The sequence below is a fragment of the Dunckerocampus dactyliophorus genome, chromosome 3, assembly GCF_027744805.1.
Source record: "Dunckerocampus dactyliophorus isolate RoL2022-P2 chromosome 3, RoL_Ddac_1.1, whole genome shotgun sequence".
In the NCBI taxonomy this organism is placed as follows: domain Eukaryota; kingdom Metazoa; phylum Chordata; class Actinopteri; order Syngnathiformes; family Syngnathidae; genus Dunckerocampus; species Dunckerocampus dactyliophorus.
This window is the reverse complement of record NC_072821.1, coordinates 4759732-4784535: the sequence shown is the minus strand read 5'-3', so window position 1 is coordinate 4784535 and position 24804 is coordinate 4759732. Positions and strand designations below refer to the sequence as shown.

The 24804-nt window shown below is 41.3% G+C and overlaps 1 protein-coding gene and 1 long non-coding RNA gene across 10 annotated transcripts in view; one reads left to right on the top strand and one right to left on the bottom strand.

The window, feature by feature from the left end:
- celf6 (CUGBP Elav-like family member 6) overlaps positions 1-24038 on the top strand; it is a 204569-nt gene extending 180531 nt beyond the window's left edge. For 4 of the 8 annotated variants that reach the window (XM_054772023.1, XM_054772022.1, XM_054772021.1 and 1 more), the window contains exons 11-13: positions 1765-1908; positions 8488-8637; positions 16189-24037. In XM_054772023.1, the coding sequence (XP_054627998.1) occupies positions 1765-1908; positions 8488-8615 (272 nt within the window). In that variant the 3' untranslated portion in view covers positions 8616-8637; positions 16189-24037. The other 4 variants (XM_054772024.1, XM_054772025.1, XM_054772020.1 and 1 more) reach the window with 2 other exon arrangements.
- LOC129179146 (uncharacterized) overlaps positions 8962-24804 on the bottom strand; it is a 104475-nt gene continuing 88632 nt past the window's right edge. For both annotated transcript variants that reach the window (XR_008569905.1, XR_008569904.1), the window contains 2 exons: positions 9974-10112; positions 8962-9070 (listed from right to left, as the gene is read on the bottom strand). This is a non-coding gene — a long non-coding RNA (uncharacterized LOC129179146). The remainder of the gene's footprint in view (positions 9071-9973; positions 10113-24804) is intronic.

Here is a 24804-nt window from a genome sequence, read left to right as displayed (position 1 = left end):
AGGAGATTTTCATTTCTATCAAATGATGTGGCATCATTTTGTTACTAATACATCACCCACTTATCAGGAAAGATATTCAAGATCATTTTTCCCCCAGTTTAGATCTGATGTGTTTTTGAAGTGTTCCTCTAATTTTTTTGAGCAGTATATATAGGAGTGATGAATGAAATGAAGTGTTACCAAAGCAGGGGCAGTGCATGCCAGGGTCACTGTCCGGAACCTAAAAACTATATGAACACAGAATCTATTATCATCACATGGGCATCGCAATGGATTGGTGATTGAGCCTTGAAGCAATGAAGGCAAACTGGAGTACACTACTTGGCAGCAACCAGCAGAGGTATTGTTGATTCAGTCTTAACTAGTCTGCTGTCTCAAGAAGTAAAACATGTGTAAACCCTCCTGGTTCAGCCAGCCCCGGGGCCAAACCAAGGTCTGCAGAATGACAGTCGAGAGTGCTAGCAGACGAGCTAAAAACCTGGGTTGTCAACTTGATGTCCAGCACGACTCTTAAGGTGTCAGGGAGTGAGGCTTACCAACGTACAGTATATCTGCACAGCTGCACCAGCTGGCATCCGTTACATGCGCCCACGCAGACCTCTGCTATGGCAGCATTATGTTACTCAAAGCAACACTTCACACAAGCAGTAATTCAGAAAAGTAAGACAAATAAGATCCAATTCCAATAAATGCTCGAATTAAAGTTTGGAAACAAGCAAGATATCATATTTGCTCTTATTTCCAATAGTGGAAAACTCATCAAATGCAACAGCTTAAATTTTACCTTTGACGGTTATTTGGAGTGCATGAAAATGTAGCTGATAACTTGGTCATTTATTAAGTACGGTAAATTCCGGTCTTTAAGCCGCTACTTGTTTCACGTGCTTTGAACCCTGCAGCTGAAACAATGATGTGGCTAATTTATGGCTAAGAGAACTACAGCTCCCATGAGGATGAGTGCTGATTCAAGAAGTAGTGAGTTGACAATCATATCACATGTTTTGAAGTCTTATGCAGTAATTTCATTTGGATCTGACAAATCTTAAGTAAGTTTGATCAAGTGTAGAGTTACTACAGCTTCTGCTTAGACTGCTTGGACCGTGGCAGCTGTTTTAAAAAAAAAAAAAAAAGGGCCCCGTCTCTGACTCATCTAAGCTAACGAGTGACCCTGGGAACACAAAGTGTAGGTAGGATTGCAAGGTTTATAGTGTGTATTTCAGTGTAAATACCCCATGCTACAACGTGGACACCTGCAGCCTATATATGTACAAAATTGTTTTTCTCTTTTCCAATTGGTGTGGCTTATATTCCGGTGCCTTCCATTGTTCAGAATTTACGGAAGCCTGTTTTTTTTACCTGGGTTTAATTAGAGACAACGGAGGTTATTTGCATTTGTAGACCACACACCTGGCAACTATAAGAGCAGTTAGTATACAGAGGCATTAGCATGAAGCATTTATGGTAAATCGTTAAAAAAAATAGCACTGAATAAGGCCACAAAATGATGTATTAATGTTAAAATGCTAGAATATCAATGTACATAAATCCATATTTCAATTACTTGGGTCATATTTATGCCTTGTTGGTGTCAGATGAATGACCATCGCTTGTCTGCCACGCGTCTGTTGTTGCACAATACAAAAACAAACAGTTGGTGTTTTTATGATGTACAGTATATGGCTTCCATATTTGGGTGTATTCGGTCAGAGAGAGCTCCCTGTTTATGTGGAATCATAACCTCGTTGCATCTCCTCTCTTCACCAGGGCCAGAGGGTTGCAACCTGTTTATTTATCACCTGCCCCAGGAATTCGGTGACGCCGAGCTCATGCAAATGTTCCTCCCTTTTGGCAACGTCATCTCAGCGAAAGTCTTCGTGGACAGAGCGACCAATCAGAGCAAATGTTTTGGTGAGTTAAAGTGGAGACGGTGGCGGCAGGGAGGGGTGCGGGGGAGGGTGGTGGTGGCTGGGACTATTTGGAAGACAAGCCGTCGCGGTGGCGTGTTTTGAAGTCTTATCATGCCCCTTGTTTCCTCTCCTGCAATTAGTGTTTGGGTTTGCTTTTTCTTTTTAATTGCCAGTGTCTATCCTAATCAAGCTGCAATTAACATTTTAAAGGTGGTGTTTCATGCCACTCAGCATAAGGGGGTGAGGAGGGAGACAGAGTCTTTCATCAAACAGCAGTGGGGAGGGAGAGATCGGCACTTAAACAACAATAATAATGTGTCACATCATTTCAAACTCACCATGGTAAGGCGACAAGCATTTGCTGGCATACAAGTGATGTTTGTTAGATTGTAAATATTGAATATGCATTGAATATGAAGCTGCTCTATAATATAATTACAATCATCGGCCATTTCTGAAGACGTTCCTATGGAGGCTGTGTTTGTGCCAAATCTAAAACAAATCTCATTCAATATATCACTAAAATATAAAATAATGTATTACGTTTTTCATTTTTATTGACATTTATTTCATATAACACCATACATTTGTTGGGTATCAACGAACTAGGGTTGTGAACTATAAACCTATGCGATTGGATACCCGGTTTGACAAGTGAGAGATGCGGCTGCATCGATAGCAGTCTCCTGGATAGGAATCGGCCATAAATCCTTAGATTAATGGATTGTAGAGACATGCACCGGGTATCGCAAGACTAGCAACCGGTTGACAGTTTTTTTTGCCTGAATTAAGCATTTTAAAGCATAAAAATGTCTTAATCCACTAAAATACAAAACTCGTTCATAGACACTGACGTAGTAGTCTACACAAGTCACTAGGTGGCAGTGATGTTACTGTAATGCTCGGTGAGACACAACCACCAGACTTGATCGCCAGAACAACAGGCTTAAATTATTTCACAACAGGCACAATAACCCCTAATAAAGTTCTGTAATGAAAACGAGCTACTAGTATGGCCGTAACAACCAGCAAGACGACACACAACTCTGAACCCCTGATGTCACTTCCTGTCCACCACTTACTCTGCTCCCATAGGGAACACATTTATAACAACACACACAAGCATAAGCCTTATTTATATCTTAAAAGCCTTCTTTACTTGTATTATGTCTGCTATGTTGGGTATATGAGTGTAAGGGTGACTATAGGTGTGTTCGTTCATGTATAGAGGGCTCTAATAATGTTAAAAACCGTAATTAGAAGGTCCTAACCAGGTTTTCTATGCTCTAACCATGAAACACTCCATTTATAAATATGCAATCCTACTTTGGGAAAATTCATATAACCAATCAACTGCGATAAACGAGGGATTACTGTATATTAGGCTCCAACATACCCCGGCGACCCTAATGAGATAAGCGGCATAGAAACTGGACGGATGGACAAAACAATGCAGGTGCTAAACGATATTATTGTCAACCTCTTTTGAGACCAAATAAATCACTAATGTTATGGTAATATATAATGATAATAATACATAATAATATATCATAATAATGCAATATTTCCTTTAATATGTCATCTTTCATGCTGTAAAGTTGAGGAACATGTATTTTCTCACAGGCAATATAACATTTGGAGCATTTCCTGAAATGCTGGCTTTTTATCTGTATTAATCGTCTTTTGCGATGTACAATATTAAACTACACTCTGTTGAAGCACACCATTTTGCGCTGTTCTGTTATATATATATATATATATATATATATATATATATGTATATATAATGTACAGTATAATATTATTATAAAAATTCATGTGTACTAATACAGACCCTAATAAACTCCTGGTACTCTCTGCAGTTGAGTAAATAAACCACAGCCCCGCTATGAGCAAATTCTGTAAACAAAAAGAAGAGTCAAGGCAAGGGAAAATGTAGCAATTTCGCCTTGTTTACACAGACATTCCGCAAAATTGGAGTATCAGAGCCGTAGTAGTAGAGCGAGACTCTTGGTCTGTGTCTGCATCTTGTTGTACAGCGACAACTGCTTTCAACACAACAGCACAGGAGAAATTAGTCTTGGGTGTTAAAACTTCACACCGCAGTTCCAACTTTCCGCTAGTCCTTTTCAAACAGTCAATGTCCCGCCTGTTTTGCATCGTAGAAGCCGGCAAATTTGTAATTTAAGATAAAATTACTGTATTATTGACATCTCTTCTATTACAATCAGCATCCAAATCCACTCTTCTACCCAAGATAGACCACACTAATTAAAGCCAGCAGCATTCCACCATCCCTCCCTCCTTCCCTGATCTCCCACACAGCAGACCAGTTCATCAGGGTGGAGACGGTGCAGGTGGAATCCATGAGCTTAAAGAGATAATAATAGACTGGTGTGGACCTTGCTGTTGATTCAGTTGGACAGCAGCACCCAGGAGAGGGGCCAGAAAGACTGCTGGCATTGGCTTTCTTTCAACTTCTCTTCGACACGCCTGTCTATGAGAGGGGGAGGCGCTCTTCCACCCTTCCCTCCCCACGTTCATCCTCCCTCCTTTCTGTCCGTCACTCCACGGCAGACGAAGACCCTCATTGGCCCTCCCCCACTCTGAAGCGTGTATTTAAAATCACAGCTTGAAAAAAAAAAAAAAAAAAAAAAAAAACACAGCGAGCGCATTATTCTTTCTGAAGGTTTCTTTTTCTTTTAATAGCAGAAGCCTGGAGGCTCTTTTTGTAAGACATTACCAAAGTAGATAGAAGATGACGTACTTTCCTGGTGTAAAAAAAAAAGGTATTCAAGAATATTTAATCTAAGTGTGTTGAAGTTTAAAGGCCATTGTGTTAACATGAAGGGCTATTATGAAAAATAGTACATATGTGACAATGGAGATGGTGTTAGAACATAATGGTAATGGTTTAATTTGATTTGAACATGCATACAAGTTACAAAGAAATACATCATTTCATTTAATTCACAGTTCCACGTGTCCAAAAGGAGTAGGAAGAAGCAAACTTTATTTAATCCTAAGTATGCTCAGCCTTCCGAAAACTAAAGTAAAGTCAAAGAGCAAACTATGCATTCAGTCATTAGCTGTCAATTGAGACGAAAATCACATGTTTACACTTGTATTATTGTACAAGCTGTACACTACCGGTCAAACGTTTTATAACATTCCAATTTTTTCCAGTTATCTATTGAAATTCGAGTCATTCAAGTCCAATGAATAGCTTGAAATGGTACAAAGGAAAGTGGTGAAGTGCCAGAGGTAACACAAAAAAACATAAGGTTACCCAAAACTGAAAAATAATGTGTATTTCAGACTTATACAAAAAGGCCTGTTTCAGGGACCACAAAATGGGTCAACAATTTAAAGCCGTTCTGTAGAAATGGAGGTTGATCAAGCAACTCATTCTTACAGATGTAAGAAAGTAAATCAATTTGGTCTTTGAAATATAAACTAACACTTACTGTGTGTATATTTGTATACAGTATATTGGACATTATTCATGCTTAACTGCGTTGGTTGTGTCTAAAAAGTTGACTATGCAGCACCCTGATGTGCCGATGCTTTTCAGAGATCCCCCAACCGGCCACCCGCCAGCACCAAATCCACCTCAAAACTTTCTTGGAAAACAGCCAATTAAATAATGTTCATAGAGTTTGTGGTGAACTTGCTGTCCTCTAACAATTCTCCACCTCTCTCCACATTCCAACTTCCTATCACCCCTTTTTGGCATGAGGATGTAAATGTGAGGTACGGCGATTCATTAAATCCAGTTGGTAGAATCACAAGTGTGTTGGGAGGAAGTACAGGGTGGTGGTGGGGGGGGATCACTGCCAACTGACAGGCCCTTGCCTGCTCCGTTTGTTTAAAGGGTTTGTAAAAGCAGCAGCCTTATCTCATCCGTACTGACAAAAGCCTGCCCTCTACCCCCAAATTAAATTGGACCCATAGCCGTGTGATGAAATCAGCTGGCAGGCGGAAAATTCGGGCCGTCAATCACGGCGGTGTCTGATAAGAAGAGCAGGCGTGGAGTCCCGGTGTGGAAACCTGTGCTCTCATTGCGCCTTGACACCCGGGTGATAACTCAGTGCTGCAGGCATCTACATCCTGCACCCCCACCCCCCGCCCGCAAGCCCCTACAGATCGGATCTTGTCCCACCCGGATGCCCTTTACTCTGCTGCATGCTTGGTCATATACGTACAACACTGCAGGTAAATGTTTCATTTACAACCATTCACATAAAAAAACCTTAACGTAAGATGTTGCCAAAACAATTCATGTTCCAATACAACTGAAAACTGTAATATGTATAGTAGGTAGGGGTGTCATAAGACAGTTCACTAGACGAGACGATACACAAGATTGGGTCCAGGAGAACGGGGCGAGACAAGATTTTAACATTACTAATAGGAAAAGTACAATGAAAAAAAAAAATCAATGAATCTACTAATTAAATATCCACTACGTTACACTCTTCTGCACTCTATGACAGACAAAAGGGCTCAGTCCATTCATGCCGTTGTTCTATGCAACAAACGTGCCAAGGTGCTGAAGGCCATGCACAGAGTGAACTCTCTTCCTGCCTGTTTGGAGGTGAGAGACAAGGACAACAGAGGTGCATGCACATGGCAATATATGGAAGCCGTAAAAATGATCAAGTTCATTTTCATCTATTGTGTGATGAATTCATTTATTATTGTACCGGTCCTAATGCCCACGAGACGCTATTTTTCCAAACAAGGTCACGTTTTAATCTCGCGATATCTTGACACCCCTAATAGTAGGCCTAGTGTGTAATATGGATGTAATAGTGTGAGTAATGCACCTCTTGCTGGTTGCTGTGGCACACAACACAGATGCACTCTTGATTTCCCCGAGGGCCCAGGTGGTGGACGCTGTATGACGTTGTATGTGCTATAGTAAATTGTGAATTGCATCCGCACTCACAATGAATCAATTATATGTCACGTCAATGTTAAGTGCGTGTGCGTGAGCAAACGTCCTGTGGGCTTTGTTTCAATGTGAAACCGAAAAAAAAGGGTGCACCTACACTTCCGGGAAATCGGGAGTGTTGACAATGACACATATCAAGCCCTCCATCTACACAGTTTCAAAACCCCCACACTTTTAATACAAGTTTATAAATGTTTGTGATGCCAATGTCCTATAAATGAAAAACAAAATAGGCATCATTTTTATGAAGCAACTTGGGCATTCACATAATGGGCATGGTTATCAAAGCTTTATCACTGTTAGACAAATGGTCAATGACTTACGGCCAATTAGTTGCCAAGTCCATCCCAAAACTTATGTGCTCAGACTTTCATTAACAGCGCCACCCACTGGTGCATGTCAGGAAAATAAGAACACAGGCACCACAGTAGGGGTACATTTAACACATTTTTAACCCTTTTATGTGCAACAAATCAGGAGTAGAAGAGTTATGTTACACAAACAAATACAGTCATGAAAAAATTAGGACAACCCACTGTGCCGGAGCCAAACTGACCTGACCTTTACTGTAAGCGGGAAAGATGGTGCAAGACCGAATGCTGATTGCCTAACATAAACAGACTGCTCTTCAAAGTCCACCACCTTTGTTCCCTCTTATAGCTCCGTATATACAGCAATCCCTCGTTTAACACGGTTAATTGGTTCCTGACCCGACCATGAGTAAGTGCACTCGTCCAAGTACAATTCCATAGTTAGAGATGGAATATTTTTGTAGTTAGAGCATAAAATGTTTTTGACATTATTAGAGCTCTCTAGACATGAAGTAGCACCCATGTAGTCACTTTTACACTCGTACTACCACATACTGTATACTAGATGTAACACAAGAAAACGAGCCGTTTAAGACATCAATAAGAATCATTCTCCCGTGTGTTACTATAAATGAGTTCCGGCTCGGCGTGGGTCACGGCTGCAACAGTGGCTTGTGCTTGGAATTATTGTGCCTGTTGTGAAATAATAACAAACCGGCCGTAAAAGCCTGTTGTTCCAGCGATCAAGTTTGGTGCTTGTGTGTCTTACAGTAACATTACTGTGTAGAATACTACATATGGTTGCATTGTTTTTGTTAATTTAGTCATTGTTGTGCTTAATTAGGTGAAAAATGCATGCAATTTGCTTAACTATCCATTTGTTTTTACTAATACAAGACTGTATTCAACTACAAAACTGCATAATTTATTAATATATATATTTTTAAATGTGATAGGAGTGAAGCCGCAAAACTCAAAGCGCAAAGCAACGGAGGACGACAGTATACTTTTTTTTTTGTTGTTTTTTGGTTCTCTGTTCTGGTTCAGCTTTTGAGTTTCTAATAGCCTTTGATTGTATTAGCTGCCTTATTAGCCTTTGTTCAATTTTATGTAATCTTTTCCTAATTCTGAGATTTTCAATTAATATGAGGAAAAGAGAAAACAAAGAGCTTTTGTCGTCTCATTGTTGCGAGATAAAAGGGGCCTCCTTTCAAACACTGTCTCGTCTGCTCTTCCTCCCGTCACTCTTTCTTGTCCTTTTCTCCACTCTGCCATTCTCCTTTGTCCCCCCCCATCTGTGTTCTGGTCTCAGGCTTTGTGAGTTTTGATAACCCATCCAGCGCCCAAGCCGCCATCCAGGCCATGAACGGCTTTCAAATAGGCATGAAGAGGCTGAAGGTGCAGCTAAAGCGGCCAAAGGACGCCAACCGACCTTACTGACTGGTCTGCAGTCTGGATTAAGGTATGGGGACACATGTAGCGCAACGTGCCGCCTGTTCTCAGGCCTGTTCTTTATGAGTTTGCTTTGTTGTTGTAGTACAAAAGGCAGAAGCTGAATAGCAAATACAGTCCCACTTTGTCCCCATGAGGGACTGAATGTGTTTTGAAATTGGGCCAATTTTCCTGTTACAATATTTCACATTATCAGCTTCACGGGAGCTTATCGGGTCGCCCCCTAATCGAGAGAATTGTCGTATCTGAGGGATTTGGAGTTTCCCATTATTTACTGCTGCATGCTCCAGTGCGAAATTGATGACATCATCAATACCCAGCTGTGCATAATTACCTGACCGCAGGAGACGGTGCTGGGAATCGAAGAGAATCGTTTGCCTCCAAATCCAGAAAAAGTCTTCATAGGGGTTGAAAATCTGCCTCGAGGACCACTGACCATGGTGCTGTAGAACCAGGATGGTTTTACATTACATTAGACTAGTGAAGAGATGTGACCGGATACCATGATATTAAATAACACAAAGGTACAGTAGTTCAGTCAGTTTAAAAAAAAAAAAGGCCTTACAGCTCAGACACTTGGTTCATAATTTTGCATCTTACCCCAATACACATCTAGTCCTAAATATTGTGACCACTGACATACACCTGATCCAAAAGGTTGTAACTTACTCGACGCCTCGTCTTAACTTTTTTTCTTATATCTAATAACCATCTTGTCCGTAATTTTGCGTCTTGCCCCTAACATAACACCTGCTCCAAAATGTTGTAACTTACCTGACTGAGCATCTGGCCCAAAATGTTTTTTTCCTATCTAATAAACATAAAGTCCATAATTTTGCATCTTACCACTGACAGACACCTTCAAAATGTTGTACCTTACCGTTAATACGCATCTAGCTCTAAATTTTGCGTCTTACCTAGCAGCCACCTGATTCAAAATGTTGTAACTTACCCGAATCAACATCCAGTCCAAACTTGTATTTACTTATACATAAAAAACATACAGTATAGCCCATAATTTTGCTTCCTACCACTGACAGGACACCTGGCCCAAAATGTTGTACCTTACCCCCAATAGACATCTGGTCCAAACTTTTTCACCTTATACCTAATAAGCACGTAGTCCATAATTTTGCGTCTTACCACTAACAGACACCTGTTCCGAAAGACACCTGGTCTGAACTTTTTTTTTTCTTACATGTAATAAACATACAGTCCATAATTTTGCATCTTTCCGCTAATAGGACAACTGGTCCAATATGTCTACCTTAGTTCCAATAGATATGTAGTCCTAAATTTTGTGTCCTACCACGAACAAACATCTGATCCAAAATGTTGCAACTTACCTGAATCAACACCCGGTCCAAACTTGATTTCTTATACGTAATTGACATATAGCTTCGATTGGCTTGGCGACCAGTCCAAGATGTACCCCACCTCTCGCCCGAAGTTAGCTGGGATAGGCTCCAGCATAGCCCCGCGACCCTAGTGAGGACAAGCAATATAGAAGATGGATGGATGAATAATAGACACGTAGTTCATAGTTTTGCGTCCTATCACTGATAGGACACCTGGCCCAAAATGCTGTACCTTACCCCCAATGACATGTGGTCCAAACGTTTTTATCTTATACCAAATAAACATATAGTCCATAAATTTGCCTCTTACCGCTATCAGACACATGATCCAAACTGCTGTAACTCACCTGAATAGACACCTGGTCCAAATAGTCCATGATTTTGCGCTAATTGGACACCTGGTCCAAAATGTAACCCTTACTGAAAGGTTTGCATCCTTCCGCTTATAGACACCAGGTTAAAACATGTGTGCCTTGCAAGTAATAACATGCTTGGTCCAAACCTGTGCACCTTACCTCAAATAGACACTGGTCCAAAATGATGGTAGACAAAGTGTGCACCTCACCCCTGACAAAGATCCAGTACCAAATTTCACACCTTAACCCTGATAGAACCCGGTTTCAAAATGTCTTGTTTTACTTTTATTCAAACTGGAGCCAACTCATGCTAATGTTGTTTCCCTTTGGTGGGAAAAAAAAAAAAACCTTTCATATGTTGATAAATTCCAAAGCACATTTCATTCCTCTCTGATACTTAATTTTGGTTGGTGAAATTTGAATTTAAAGAAAACAATGATCAAGCAGTGCTGTCTTCTGCTGGGAAAGAGTTACTTGGAAATTGTTTCTGTGCTGAAAATGATAAACTTAATGCAAAAAAAAAAAAAAAAAAAACAGCAGCCTTCACTGTGTGTGGCCGACCTCATCACAAACAATGCAAGGCAAATCCAATTACTGTAGACAGGAGGCTTTTTGAAATATGCATTTCCGCCTTAAGGGTTATCTTTGTGCATTAGAAAAAAAAAAAAAGTGTGTGTGTGTGTGTGTGGGGGGGGCGGGGGGGGGCAAAAAAAAAAAAAAACATCAATTCAGCCTTTCAGACTGCAACTGCAATCACAAAGACGTGAGAAATGACATTCTATTGTGGCATGTTGATAATTACTTGTTATTTCTGTTCAACATGTCAATTCTTTGTTTACCCAATCTTCACGGTACAAAGCAATAACAGCAGCATCATTTGACGAGGCTGCACTGATTTTTGTGACATGAGGTCCCCGCTACTTGTGTGTCTCCTTCTTTTCCACCAACCTGGCAACCTGGTCACAGTGTGAGGTGGCCTTGCTCCGCTGTAGCCACACCCCTATCGCCCAACGCCAAAGTTGCTGCAGCAGTAAGTTGGAGCCCCGGTGTGATTTTATTTTGGGATGACGTCATGTTGGCTGCATGATGGTATCTTTGAACTCGCTACACTGTATTGAGTCCACCGGCAGCTTGTGGAGTGCAGTACAAATGATGACTTTCTTTGGCTGGTATTTGTTACTGTAGCTGGTCTGGTGCACTACTGTATACCTGGAAGTGGTCTTTCACCCTTTCTGTGCTGCTGTTTGCTGTGCCCTTGTGATGCTTTCACTTTCTCCTGTGGAGTTGTTTCATGTGCATTAATGTTAACTCTTATCGCCGTTTTGTATGAAAGTATTTGCAAAAAGGACCTTTTTCCTCACAAGCAGCTGTTTGGCGGCGAGGCTGGTCGAGATGACCCTGGTGTTTGTGCGGCCAATTAAAATTTCCCGACGTTTGGAACGCCGAGAGCAAATGTTGACACTCCACTTCTCCGCGGATTCCATCTGCATGAGATTGTTTTGTTTGCCTAACACCAGAATCACTTCTCATTTATTTATTTATGAGGCTGCAAACCAATTACACTGTGACAGCGGAACAGCTAGCGGCGCCGCCTAGCCCCAAAACTATCACCCTCATACTGGACACATCTTATGTTTAACAGGATAAAGTTGTTTGTCGTCAGATTAGCAGTGAAAAAGGTCCTTTCTTTGCAAGTTTCCAATCTGGCCAGGCCAAGACTCGATAAGACAAAGTCAATTCCATCAAGTGTGTTCTCTCAAAGGCCAAAAGGCAGGTGACTGTCCCTTCCTTTTGTCTCGCCACTGCACCCCATGGGGCTGTCTGGATCGGTGAAGCGCCTTTGTGGTGGTGCCCTCTTAACTTTCTAGGAGCCTTTTATGGAATCTACAAAGGTGGCAAAGTGAAATGAATAATTCTGTAAGAAAGTACGAGGGCTCTCAAGACTGTCAGGAATGGAGCAGATCATCGTAGCTCTGTGCCAAAAATCCAAATGCAGAAACCTTGGATAATGAACGTAGTACAGTGGAACCTCCATTAGCGCCATTAATCCGTTCGAGAAGGGCCGACTCAAACCGAAACCTACTCTAACCAAATTAATTTGTTGCATAAGAAATAATGTAAATCCATTTAATCCGTTCCGGACACCTAAAAATGTTAACACAAAAGGATTTAATTTTTTTTTATTTTGTTATAGTTTTACAATTTCCATACAGAAAACAATTTGAAATGCATCTAAAGGGATAAATGGACATTTAACATCACTTTTACCTTGACTGAAGACTTGATTGTTGACAAAGACGGCAATAAGGCAGTGGAAAGGGACAATCAGAGGTCCACACGAACACATCCTTTCAGTAGTGTTTCTCGCCTTATGTATCAAAATGCTGGCACTGGCAACTTTCTTTGGCTCCCTTGTGTGTGATTTTGCAGCCGTGATCACTAAGAAAAGCGGAGACTTGTGGCAGAACTGTGTTAGTAAGAAAATAACTAGACTCAACCGCTGATGACTAGTTTCTGGATTCTGCTCACCACCATGGCGGCCAAACCTGCACAGGGCATAATACGGAAGTGGGTGCCAATCGGCATTCCTATTTTAACTCTAGACTCCTTGGTTTACATGCCCACTCATGCTGCTACAGAGAGCTTCCAATATTAACAGATTTAAGTCAACGTCAACAGTGAGAAAATTTGACCGAAACCGACCAAAGTAATCCTGGAAAACTTACCGACCGCTTGCAGTTTGCGGTTTCATTGACAGCTCCTTGACAAAATGGGCAGCTCTCTTCTGCTCTCCCACGGAAAGTTGTGTGCTGCAGTGAAAGCGTAAACGGCGATTAGGCTGAACTAATGTTCTGCACCACAGAGCCGCGTTTGTCAAAATTGTCCCCCAGCCGTGTGGGCGGCCCCTGGGGTGGTTGGAGAGTGACCGAGGGTGGCCATCCTGTAGCTCCGCCACTGGTCATGCGTGAGTGTGTTCCATTGATCATCAAGCAAAGAAAGAACAAAGCGCATAGTGCAAAGAAAAACACAACAAATTTACAAGTAAAACTTTTGGATACTAGCTTAATGCACCATAAAGTTTCATGCAACATTAATGATAATTTCAATTCCTAATTTCAGGGAGCTTTCAACTTTGTAGGTCTTCACTGTCCAAAAAAAGTGTATGAAAAAAGTTACCTGCTAACTTCCAAGAAGCTGTTATCCCGGCGAATAAAATAAACCTCCATTAAAAGCCAATGTTCTTCTGCTATAGCAGACATGCAGCGAGAATCACTCACAGCTTGTAAATCACGATCCGTAATCAGAACTGGTTGACTGTTTGTATGCCGTTAATGGCCCGTCTCCATTTGGCTAACACAGGGAAATAAGTTCGAATCTGTGCCCTGACATCTAAAAAGCAGATCTATTATGAAACGATAACAAGCTCATTTACAGGAGGCGAAAGGTAGAACAAAGAGCGTCTGGCTGCGGGTTCGCATCGGCGAATCAGAGCCTTTCATGTTCGCTCCCCGGGAGCAATTTGCTGTGATATCGGAGCCTTTCTTCACCCACATCATAGCTCACAACATATTAGAGATGATAGGCTGTAAACCAGATTTTTTTTTATTTTCAAATCACCACCGCGTGGACGCATTTAGCCATAATGTGTCAATACAAAGGCAAAGGGAAAGCTGTTTTATCATGGGATTCCAAGAAAAGCTAGTTCCTGTTTGAGGTGTGCTGCCATTGCAGTCCTATGAACTGCCGTGTTGTATTTCTTTCCTTTTGTGTATTGCAAATAAACAAAGATATAAACGACAAAAGAACACTGCGGAATCATAGGGTTCTCAGGAAGTTTTGTGGAACATGGTCTAAGTATGGCAACAATCTTACCATACCACACAAATTTATTATGGCTTCCAACTAACAACTTATTTGTTACTACAGCATAAAAGTTTGAAGATCAGATGAATTATAACCGGTAGGGTGCTTTAACATTGAACCATTCGCCCACCGTAATGAAATGGTCAAATCCCATCTCAAAAGTCACTGGACTGCTGTTCTGAATAACAAAAAAGTTCGAAGAGACGATCCGTTAAAAATGGCAGCAATCTCTGTTATCATCTACGTCCGTTTCTGTGTTTTATCAGGCATTTAATCACAGTCCGATGGTAATCTCGTACCTTCTTGTTGTGACTGTGTTTCAACATGGCAATAGCAAAAAAATGATCACGCTTACTTTTTTGTGATAAAGCAAGTGCTGACAACCTCGAATAATGGACATTACACTTTAAGTGTCTACATTTGGGCTAAAGTAGCTATTAAATTAGTAAGTAATGCAAAGTAATGCAGATTTGAATGTAAAATATGACATTGTGAGCTTACAAACCATCGTTATAAGCAGGACTTAAACAGCTCGGTATTTGTACATGTCCATTTCTGACATTCGAGACATGCGATGAGACAATACTTTCACATTACATGTCTGGTGTAACAGTAATTTGTGGTGCGTTTTAACTAGGGGTGCTCCGATCGATATGCCACCGATCAGTATCGGCCGATTTCCATGAAAAATCACAAGATTGGCATGTGCGGATACTTGCTTTTCAACGCCGGTCACCTTTCGTATAGTGTAGTGTCTCGAACTAACTCACATCTTTGGCAGCATCCACCCACTTTCCCCTCCCACAAAACAGTAACAAAACGTGATCAGCCTTTCTCAGCAGTGGAAGGCACCGAATTCGGCGAGTGCTTTCTCATGCACCTGGAAGTTCCACCAATGTCTCACATCCAAAATCTCCTTAAAGAGAGCGTCTCATCCTCTGGAAATTTCACCAGTGATATATGTTATCTTCAAAAAGTAAGTCAAATATTTTATGCTTCCTTTTTTCATATCATATAGTTTATATAGCCAGTAGCAGGGGTTTCGGTCCCCTGGCAGTCAAGGGACCTTGGAATTGTCCTGACTTTTTCCCCTTTATTCTGCAACCCTGGCCAATAGCACTCATTATAAATAAATTGATTAATCCATGTGATCGGTATCGGTCGATTTCAGTCCCGGATGATCGGTTTCGGCAGCATAAAACCCTGATCGGAGCATCACTAGTTTTAACAAATTACTTTTCTTTCATCACAAAGTGACAGAATTGGTTTTGTGCGTTTTTCAGAACTGCATTTTAAGTCTGGGAAACCCTGGATTCGTTGAATTTAGCCAATCAGGTGTCGGTCAAAATAAAAAATTTTGAGCTGTGGCACACTGACAAATGGGTGTGTAGTCACACTCGCCATGTTCGATTAGGTCAAAACAGCGCTTCTCAAACATTTCTGTGCCCCAGTGGGGGCGTGACAGAACATAATTGTGAACCTGTGATTGCTCTGGTAGTGCGGTTTGTTTGGTCAAGTGTAAACACGATCATCCAAACTAAGCAAGGGGGCCGAGATCACTTGACGATGTGGGTCAAATTTAGCATGGAAATGATGGGATTCATCACGTGAAAAAACATAAAAGCTTCCCAGGTAGTGATTTTATTCACGTTTTTTTTTTTCCCCTTTCCCTGTGATTTTGGTTTAAGTGAACAGGACCAAAAGAGCACACTATGTATCAGTTGTTTGGCTCCCTACAAAAGGGTCTTTGCTTGGATCACAGTGTCGATGTCTTTTCTACTGTTCTACAGAGTTGGGGAAAAAAAATGCACCTCCAGCTCACTTATTTCTGGATTTGATTGACACACACTTCTAATTTTATGATTTTCCCGTTCCCCCTTCCCATCTGTGTGTCATGCTGTTGGCTATGCCTGTCAGTCTGTGTGATAACGACGAGCCTGACTTGAACCTCCTCCTTTCCCTCTGCTGTCTCTTCTGTCGCAGGATGAAGGGCCACAACACCTTATTTCCACAAGTGCAGTCGAAAGTACAAAGACTCCTTGCTCTGCTACATATCACGAAGGAATGGTGGTCTCTTGATCCCACTGGAATCCCGCTGAAAGATTGGACGACAGAGAAGAGATTTCCTTTTTTTCCTCCCCCCCTCCTGTTTTTTTGCAAATGCCTCTTTTTATTATTCCGTTTTGGTTTGGAGATTTTCTGCAGAGACCAACTTTTTTGCTGCTCTTTTTTAGACATGATGGGTTGGGAAAAAAAAAAAGATGAAAAAAAAAACTTTATAGACTCATTATGCTCTAAAGCATGCATACCATCAATACACGCATACACAGAAACAATAGGAAGAACTACAAAAAAAACTTTGTACATGTATAAATAAGTGCAAATGCCAATTCAAGTACTGAAGCAAACACACACATACATAAAGAAACACACACACGCACACCAGCCTGCTGCCATTTTGGTTTTTGTGCCTACACAGATGTGTGCTGTGTGACAGGGCCGAGCTCTGGATGGATGAAGACGACGACGACGACGAAGAAGAAGAAGAATCCAGGATAAATTACATGCATCATTCCTTAGGAAATAGGGACCAAAGGACTAAAACACTTTTTAAAAGAATATAAATATATAAATATATAAATATATATTTAAGAAAAATCATACCTTGTAGCTGCAAGTATTACTCGTAGTAAAAAAAAACAACATTAAATCAATATCCAGTGGCCTACTGTAAGTACGAATGAAAAGAAAATAGACTTCATGTATTTAAAAAAAAAAAAAATTGAATCTTAGCTTAGGGGCTGATCTTTTTTTGCTCTGGATGCTGATTGGGCGCCAGGTTGTATTATACGTTAGAAGTAGATTAAAAAAACAACAACAAAAAAAAAAGTAGATTTGCTAACTTTTGCTGTTTAAAAAAAAAAATACTTGAAGTTGCAATGGAACGGGACAAAAGGAACAACGGACATCATATGGTCACTGGATACTGCGCCAATACGATGTCCATCCAAGGTAACAGAGAGAGACTGTTCCAGAAAAAAAAAGATGACCCATGCCTGCGCTGGACAGGGTGCAGACACTGAAGACTTCTCCTTCGCCTTTACGATGTTCAAGCGACAATCCATGGTAAAGACCGAACAACAAGGACCCTGGCTGGTGTCGTTTTGGATTTTTCTTTCCTGACGGTTTTTGTATTGCAACGTATGAAGCCGCATATTGTTAAAAGCAAAGTGGTTCTATAAAAGGGACATGAAGGCAACGGAAGCTACCAAAACTGCCAGAAGAATGAAGCTCAAATAATTAAGGCCTTGTTTTCACTGAGCATTTTACCGTGTTTCCATTGTTCTAAAGAATTACAAAAATATCCAATATGTACCAGTAGGCCTGTCAAGACAATAGATAAATTGATTAATTGAACATGAAAAAAAAAAACACGTCGATAATGATGACACCCTCAATAAATTGACGTGCATGTTTCATCTGCTCGTGGAGGCGGGGCTACTAGTGAGTGCACCAAATTAGCCTTGTGAGAGAGGCAATGCTAACATGAATGAAGGCACACAAGTGATGGTTCCTAAGGCGAACGCAACAGCACCAGTGTGGGAATATTTTGGTTTTAAACAGAATGAACAAGGTGAGCGAATGAATGCTGACGAACCGATATGTTGCATTTGTTCGAAAGTGGTGACAAGGAAGCAGGGGAACACGACCAAATTGTATGCACACCTGAAACAAAACCATCCGTTTCAGTTTTCCCAACTGAGGAAAAAAAACTACAGCTGAAGGTGCAGCAGACCCTTTGTCCCGACAGCCAATTAACGAAAAAATGGTCACAAAAATTGTCGATAATATCCATTATCAACGATAATTTGGAGCACAATTATCAATCAGCAAAATGTTATCGTGACAGGCCTACGTACCAACGTGCAGTTTATTTATTTATTTTTTTTAAATAAGGGAAAAAAACGTAATCAATATTTTTTCTCCCCAGTTAGTCAATTGTATTGTAACGTGAAAGACAACATAGAAGGATAATTCTCCATCGACCAATCAACAGCCTTCGGGATTTATCCAGCTTTTGTCAAGACTGCAGTTCAGTATAAAAGAGAGAGAATGCGGGGGATTGAGGTCACCCGGCAAATGTTTTGGCTAGGGAAGTAGTATCAGAGCCGTAGCTAAGACGGTGTGTCACATCTGTTTCAGGCATTTTATTTGTGTTCACCACGCACAGTTCTTCGGCCTTTGCAGGTACTGTAATATCGGAGGCGGAAATATGAATGGTTGACTGACGGCTTAACGGAGTGAAGACCAAGTGGTGTTGGGTTTGTGTTAGCATTGGCAACTGTCGCCATCCAGCATATTTGGGGATGTTGATTCGAAGTATCCCGTTTTTCGCCAAGTTCGGAGCAAAAGACTTATCGTCAGATCTTCTGTTACAGCTCAGTTACAGTCTGTTTGGCAGAATTTCTGCAAAAGACCTGAAGAACACATGTACAGGAGCATATCCAGCACAGGCCATAAGAAGGTTGGATATCGTCACCCTATTAAAATAATGGTCATTTTTTTGACAAAAATTTGCTTTTTGCCTAAATCATCTCTTGATAATGCTGGCCATCTCTGGTAAAAATTGCCTAAATCCTTAGTTGAAAGGCTCATGCTCAGGCCATTTTACCCTTTACAACAATGGGAACGCGGTCAAATGCAAACTAACCAACTGAAAGACTCGGTGGAAACAAGACTAGAAAAAGTTGTATAGTTGTGTCAAACGTCCCCTTTCCTATAGATGTAGGATAAACATGAAAACCACGTAGCAATGACGCTACAACAACATGATGTACATTCCACTGTTAACATGTCCTTGACCTACTTTCTACACCGATTGTGGGTCAAAGATAAGGACACACTCCTTCGTAAAATGCCAACAATTCTGAACATTCCCTCAGTCTGCTCTGTCAAACAAACGCCAGCTTCCCACCCCAAAACACTTTGAGTTTCGGCTGCTGACAGGCGCTAAGAAGCAGGTTTCAGCAGGAGGAGTAAGCATCCTTTTAAACTAATGCTTCTAGGATGACTATAAAAATAGAAGGTGTAAACACGCTCCTGGTGACAAGCGCCATATATCTGTGCTGCCAGGGAATAGGATTAAAGGGTTCAAAGAGTCTATTAGCTTAGTCCACCTAACAGAAAAAAACGAGACCAGATTTATTGCAAATAACTGAGAGAACTTGTAGACCCATTGCGATAAAGCACAAATTGCCAAGCAAGTGGCGGAACAAACCCTTCCCCTAGCTTTGTTCCTATTTTTAAACCTGTTCACGCCAACCACCGCTGAATCATCCCCTGCACCATATTAGCCATCCTAGTCCACCACCTCCAATGATCGCTCTGTAATCACCAGCTTTTATCCATCAACAGTTAGAGAAAACCAAAAAAATATCACCAGGGACCAAAATGACAAAGGGGGCAATTATTATTTTTTTGTTCTGCGCGCACATAAATGATGAAGGGAGGATTAGCCACAATTTGTGTCCCTGGAGAGGCGGAAACACGTCATCCAACATCCCTCAAGACGTGATGGCGCAGGTGGGATAGAATCCTTCATGTCATGGCTTAGACCGATGTTTATAGTTTCACTAAAATGACAACAGTTTACCCAATTCTGAAGGCTGGGACACTTATTTTTGTGAAGCAACCTCAAGTTCTTGAATTTGCAGCCAAAGCGACATCTGTAAAAGTGAATGTCTTGTTTATATTGTGGAGTAAATCAAAGCTGGCGTACATGATACAGGGGAAATTACAGTACTTTACTATCAGGTGCATGCACAAAGCAGCAAGTCAGTCAAAACAATGCTCAGAGCAGTTCATGAGAGGCTGAACTAATTGATGGCTTATCTAATGTTCCGTAAGCAATGACATTTCCTGTGCTTGCCTTAGCCGTCGAAGATCAAACACTCGCATTACCCAAGCTTCAATACCAGATGCCGCTCTACTTCCCCATTCCAATGGCAGGCTGAGGCCCCCTGGTGAGCCCACGACGCCCACGCTATCCTCGCATGCTGCCGACTCTTGGGTCTAAACAGCACAGTATTGATGACACGTACTATATGTACTACATGTATATGGCAGCACAACTATACAATGTGAAATCAAACCAGTGAGAGGTATTGGACACGTTCTCCGAACCTGCAGAGTCCAAATTTAAAGTTGAAGTGTACTCATAAAAACATAAAAATATGTTACGTTCATTAAAAATAGTGGCAAATCAAATTTTGCATTCACCGAAATACACATCAATATATATTTTAGATACCCATAATTAAAGTTTTATCCATGTGGAGTAATTTGGCCCCATAACTATAACCTACAGCCCACTAGCCAAAAGGTCTATCATTGGATAGAAGTAGGATCCCAACCAGCGTCGGGTTAAGCACGCCTCCCAGTCTTCATCCCCTTCACCCCAAAATAGTAGTGATTGTCACAGAAAGGAAGTGAAATGTAATTGACTGAAAGTGTAGAGATAATTAAAGCAACCTGTTGGACAGGACGGAAGAAATTAATGCCTCCCCATCTAATGGCTGCTTAGGGAGGGAGAGCTTTTCCGTCCGTCATCTGACTCCAGAGTGGAATGGGATTTTTTTGGGAGATGGAAATAGGTACCAAGAGGTGGTGGAAGAGGGGGAGCGTGATAGCTAAATGAAAACGCCACAAAAGTCACACACCGATACTCGGGGCATCAGGCGCTATGATTGGTGGAGAGACTCAGCCGACATAAAAAGATTGCGTCCCGTCACCGGGGTGGATTACTGATGAGGCAGATAAAGCAACTGAACGACGATTTGAGGCGGTCTGTCATATCATGAACCAATTACAAGAGCAACAACAAACAGATTACGCTAATAATGCACATAAGGGTCCCTCACAAGGCATGGATGATTACGTCGGACTAGGAATAGTGACCAATTTTTGTATTATTTCTTCATGTAAATAGCCTATAAAATAGAAATTAGAGAGATTGTAGGGTAGTGTGTGCTGAGAAGCCTCACTCTGTGGTACAATGATGTCACTATACAAACCACAGCGGTCAGCACTGCAGGATCTAGGAACGGAAGTTTTGGACATGCTCACATCTTACACTTCCAAATTGGACCGAGGTTTAAAAGTGTAGCAGACAACCATTCGCTAATGAGCCAAGTGGTACGGTTCAGGTCAGTTCAGGTAAAGCCTAATGAGGCTCATGTTTCCATTGGTGACCAGTCAACGGACAGTGTCTTTAGCTACACCCTACAAAAGCACCGCGACTAGAACCCTTACAACGGGGTACAAAAATGAGGAATCCTCCCCACTCAACATGGAATCAAGAGCATACCGTGGCCAACTGAAGAGAACTGTAACACTTGGTGAAAAGCAGGCTTGGGTGTACAGTCATAGTGACATTTGGGAAGTACCTAGGACCTAGCCTTAGAAAATGAAACCACAACCCCTGGTCATGTATCTAAGCTATTTTGGAGCATCCAAAAACAAAAAGGAACCGAGATAAATGGAGATTGATCAGTACCGATCATCAAAGAACGTCTCCAATCTGCCGCTACTCTCTCCTGTCCACACTGCCGCATCTCTCTTGTACATACAATATAGCTTATTTTTCAATTTTGTTCAGCCTTCTTTATAGGCTACGTACAATATCTCATGTTCAAAGGTAAGAAAAAAAAAATAAAATGATATATTTCAGTCAAATAAAGAGAAGGAACCTATGGAATAATTTATCAAAAAAATAGATGATGAAAATACTTTTATTTCTTGTATAGTGAATCGCTGATGTTCAAAGTTTGGGATTTTATACTCTCCAATGTTTTGTGAATATCAGCTGAAGCTGGGATGGACTCATTGTCATGAGGTTTTGATGTTTTTTTTTTTTATTTATATTTTTGAAGATGCACAATCCATATTTCAAATACCTTCAAGATATTCTGCATGCTGACAGCTCTTGGATCAGTAAAAAAATTAATAAACAAAATGCACTATAAAAAGGTTGACTGATGGCACTGGTCATGTGGGATAAGGAGGAAGTCCACTGCGCTCTTGATTATGTCACTTTTGGGGACCTTGTACAGATCTGAGCTTATAAAAACTGGTAATTTTATCACATCTTTCCATGTCTGCACACACAATTATCCAGCTTTGGAGGTAGTGTCTAAGTTTAAACCCTGAAACTGGACAAGTATTTTAAACATCATACCAGACGCTGACATTGTCACGTGTCAATGCATCTAATCGAGTATATGAATGCACACAGACTTGCTGCAATATAGCCGCCTTGCTTGGTTCTGTATATAAAAGGCACAGGCGGATACATACAGCTTTGACGCTGCGATAATTATCAAAAGACTTCCAAGAAATCCCTTGTCCGATCTGAACTGTCACCTTTGTCAAAAAAATGTACCTATTTATGGAATCAATTTTAACCCCGGGAGACCAATACGCCTGGTCCTCGGTCTGAAAGGAGTCCCTGAAAGTCATCAAAGTCAAGCAAACACAAACAGATCATTGCCTATGCTGTCATCATTGTATTTAAGCTATGGATGAATGCGGAACAACTTCGTTTTGTTTCTTAAGGGCTGGTGGTTGTCATTGACATGTCTTTGGACTTCATCTACTATGTGTTTACATTTTGTTATATTGTTTTTGTTTGGGTTTTTTTGCCTCCCAACTGACTATATCTGCTCCAATCATTTACCCAATGTGAGGAGGGAATTCTGCCTTAAACCCAGCCTGTTCTCTCACTCGCAGTTACTACCTGTGAACATTGCTTGGACCACCCTGTATTGTAGAAGCGGTGGGGGGAGTGCCAAATCTTTAAAGTCAGAAAACCTGCTGTTTAATTTACCTCCATTTTGTGCATGACTCTCCATTGCCATCGGTTACAAGGACCAAAAATGTCTCGGCCTACTGAGAATCCAATCAGACTCTTCACTAATCATTCCCAGCTTCATCATCTAATCCTATTCATTCATGTAAAATGTATTTATATTTATTCAAATTCACAATGAATGAAATGCTTCTATCCCATGACTGAGATAGCATTTTTTTAATTTGTTTTTCCAAACAGATGTAATTTGAATCAACGTGAGCTCGGGTCCGTTTCCCCTTGATTTGGAGTGAGATCCCTCCCATAGTGCTCCTGAACTCTGTAGTTCTCTAGTTCATTATATTCTGCTTAGACTAAAATAAAGCACAGTCCTGTAGAAAACTGATCCCGCCTTGTCATTTTGATCCCTTCAAAGATCCACAAAAGGTCATATTTTTCAACAACTTCAAATAAGTCCCACAATAGTGTATTGTGAGTGTGTTGTCCAAAATCTAGCCTTCATGCTGGACTTTAGACTGTTTAAAAGTGTTTTAAGTAAGCCTTACTGGGAACACACCATTTGTTTGTCTGCAGCTGTAATGCTAATGAGCTGTGTTTGTCCAAGTCTGTCTCCGACAGTGTTGTGTGTCTCCGAGAAGCGCTGTTGTGGACTTTATCCACCTTCTTCATATACAACTTAACAAATGCCATATATCACTTACAACAACTTAACATTAAGGAGTGGGACACAATGTTAGAAAGACTAGCATACCTATGTGAGCTACAACAGGGGTAACATTACATATGTTAGGAATGGAATATTTTCCACTCTATCCATCCATCTTCTATGCCGCTTATAGTCTTACTCTTATGTCACGTGTCCAGTCATCTAACCTTACTCTTATGCCGCTTACTCCCTTAAACTCGCGGGTATGCTGGGCCTGACTTCGGGGGAGAGGCGGGGTACACCCTGCACCCTGCCAATCAGAGGGCACATATAGACATATAGACAAACAACCTATGGACAATTTAGAGTCGGCAATTAACCTAACATGCATGTTTTTGGAATGTGGGAGGAAACCGGAGTACCTGGAGAAAACCCACGCACACACGGGGAGAACATGCAAACTCCACTCAGAGATGCCCAGGCGGAAATTCGAACACAGACCTTCCGGCTCTGACTGTGTGGCCAACATGCTAACCACTAGGCCACCATGCGGTACTCCAACATATTTGCACTTGAGACATGACACACGATTACAAGGCCTTTCCTTGGCGCAACCACACCCTTCTCGCTTAATTATCTCGCATACACACACACGTAGTTTCATTATGAGTAGTATGAAAGGGCCGGACAGAACACATTAACGGCAACATCATGCTAGGTCGCCGCACGGTGGTCTAGTGGTTGGTAGCGTGTTGGCCACACAGTCACAGTCAGGAGATCGGGAAGACCTGGGTTTGAATGTCTGTTGGGCATTCCTGTGTGGAGTTTGCATGTTCTCCCCGTGCGTGCATGGATTTTCTTGGGTACTCCGGTTTCCTCCCACATTCCAAAAACATGCATGTTAGGTTAATTGGAGACTCTAAATTGTCCATAGGTATGAATGTGAGTGTGAATGTTTGTTTGTCTATATGTGCCCTGCCATTGGCTGGCGACCAGTCCAGGGTGTACCCCGCCTGTCACCCGAAGTCAGCTGGGATAGGCTGCAGCATAACCTCGTGACCCTAATGAGGATAAGCGGCATAGAAAA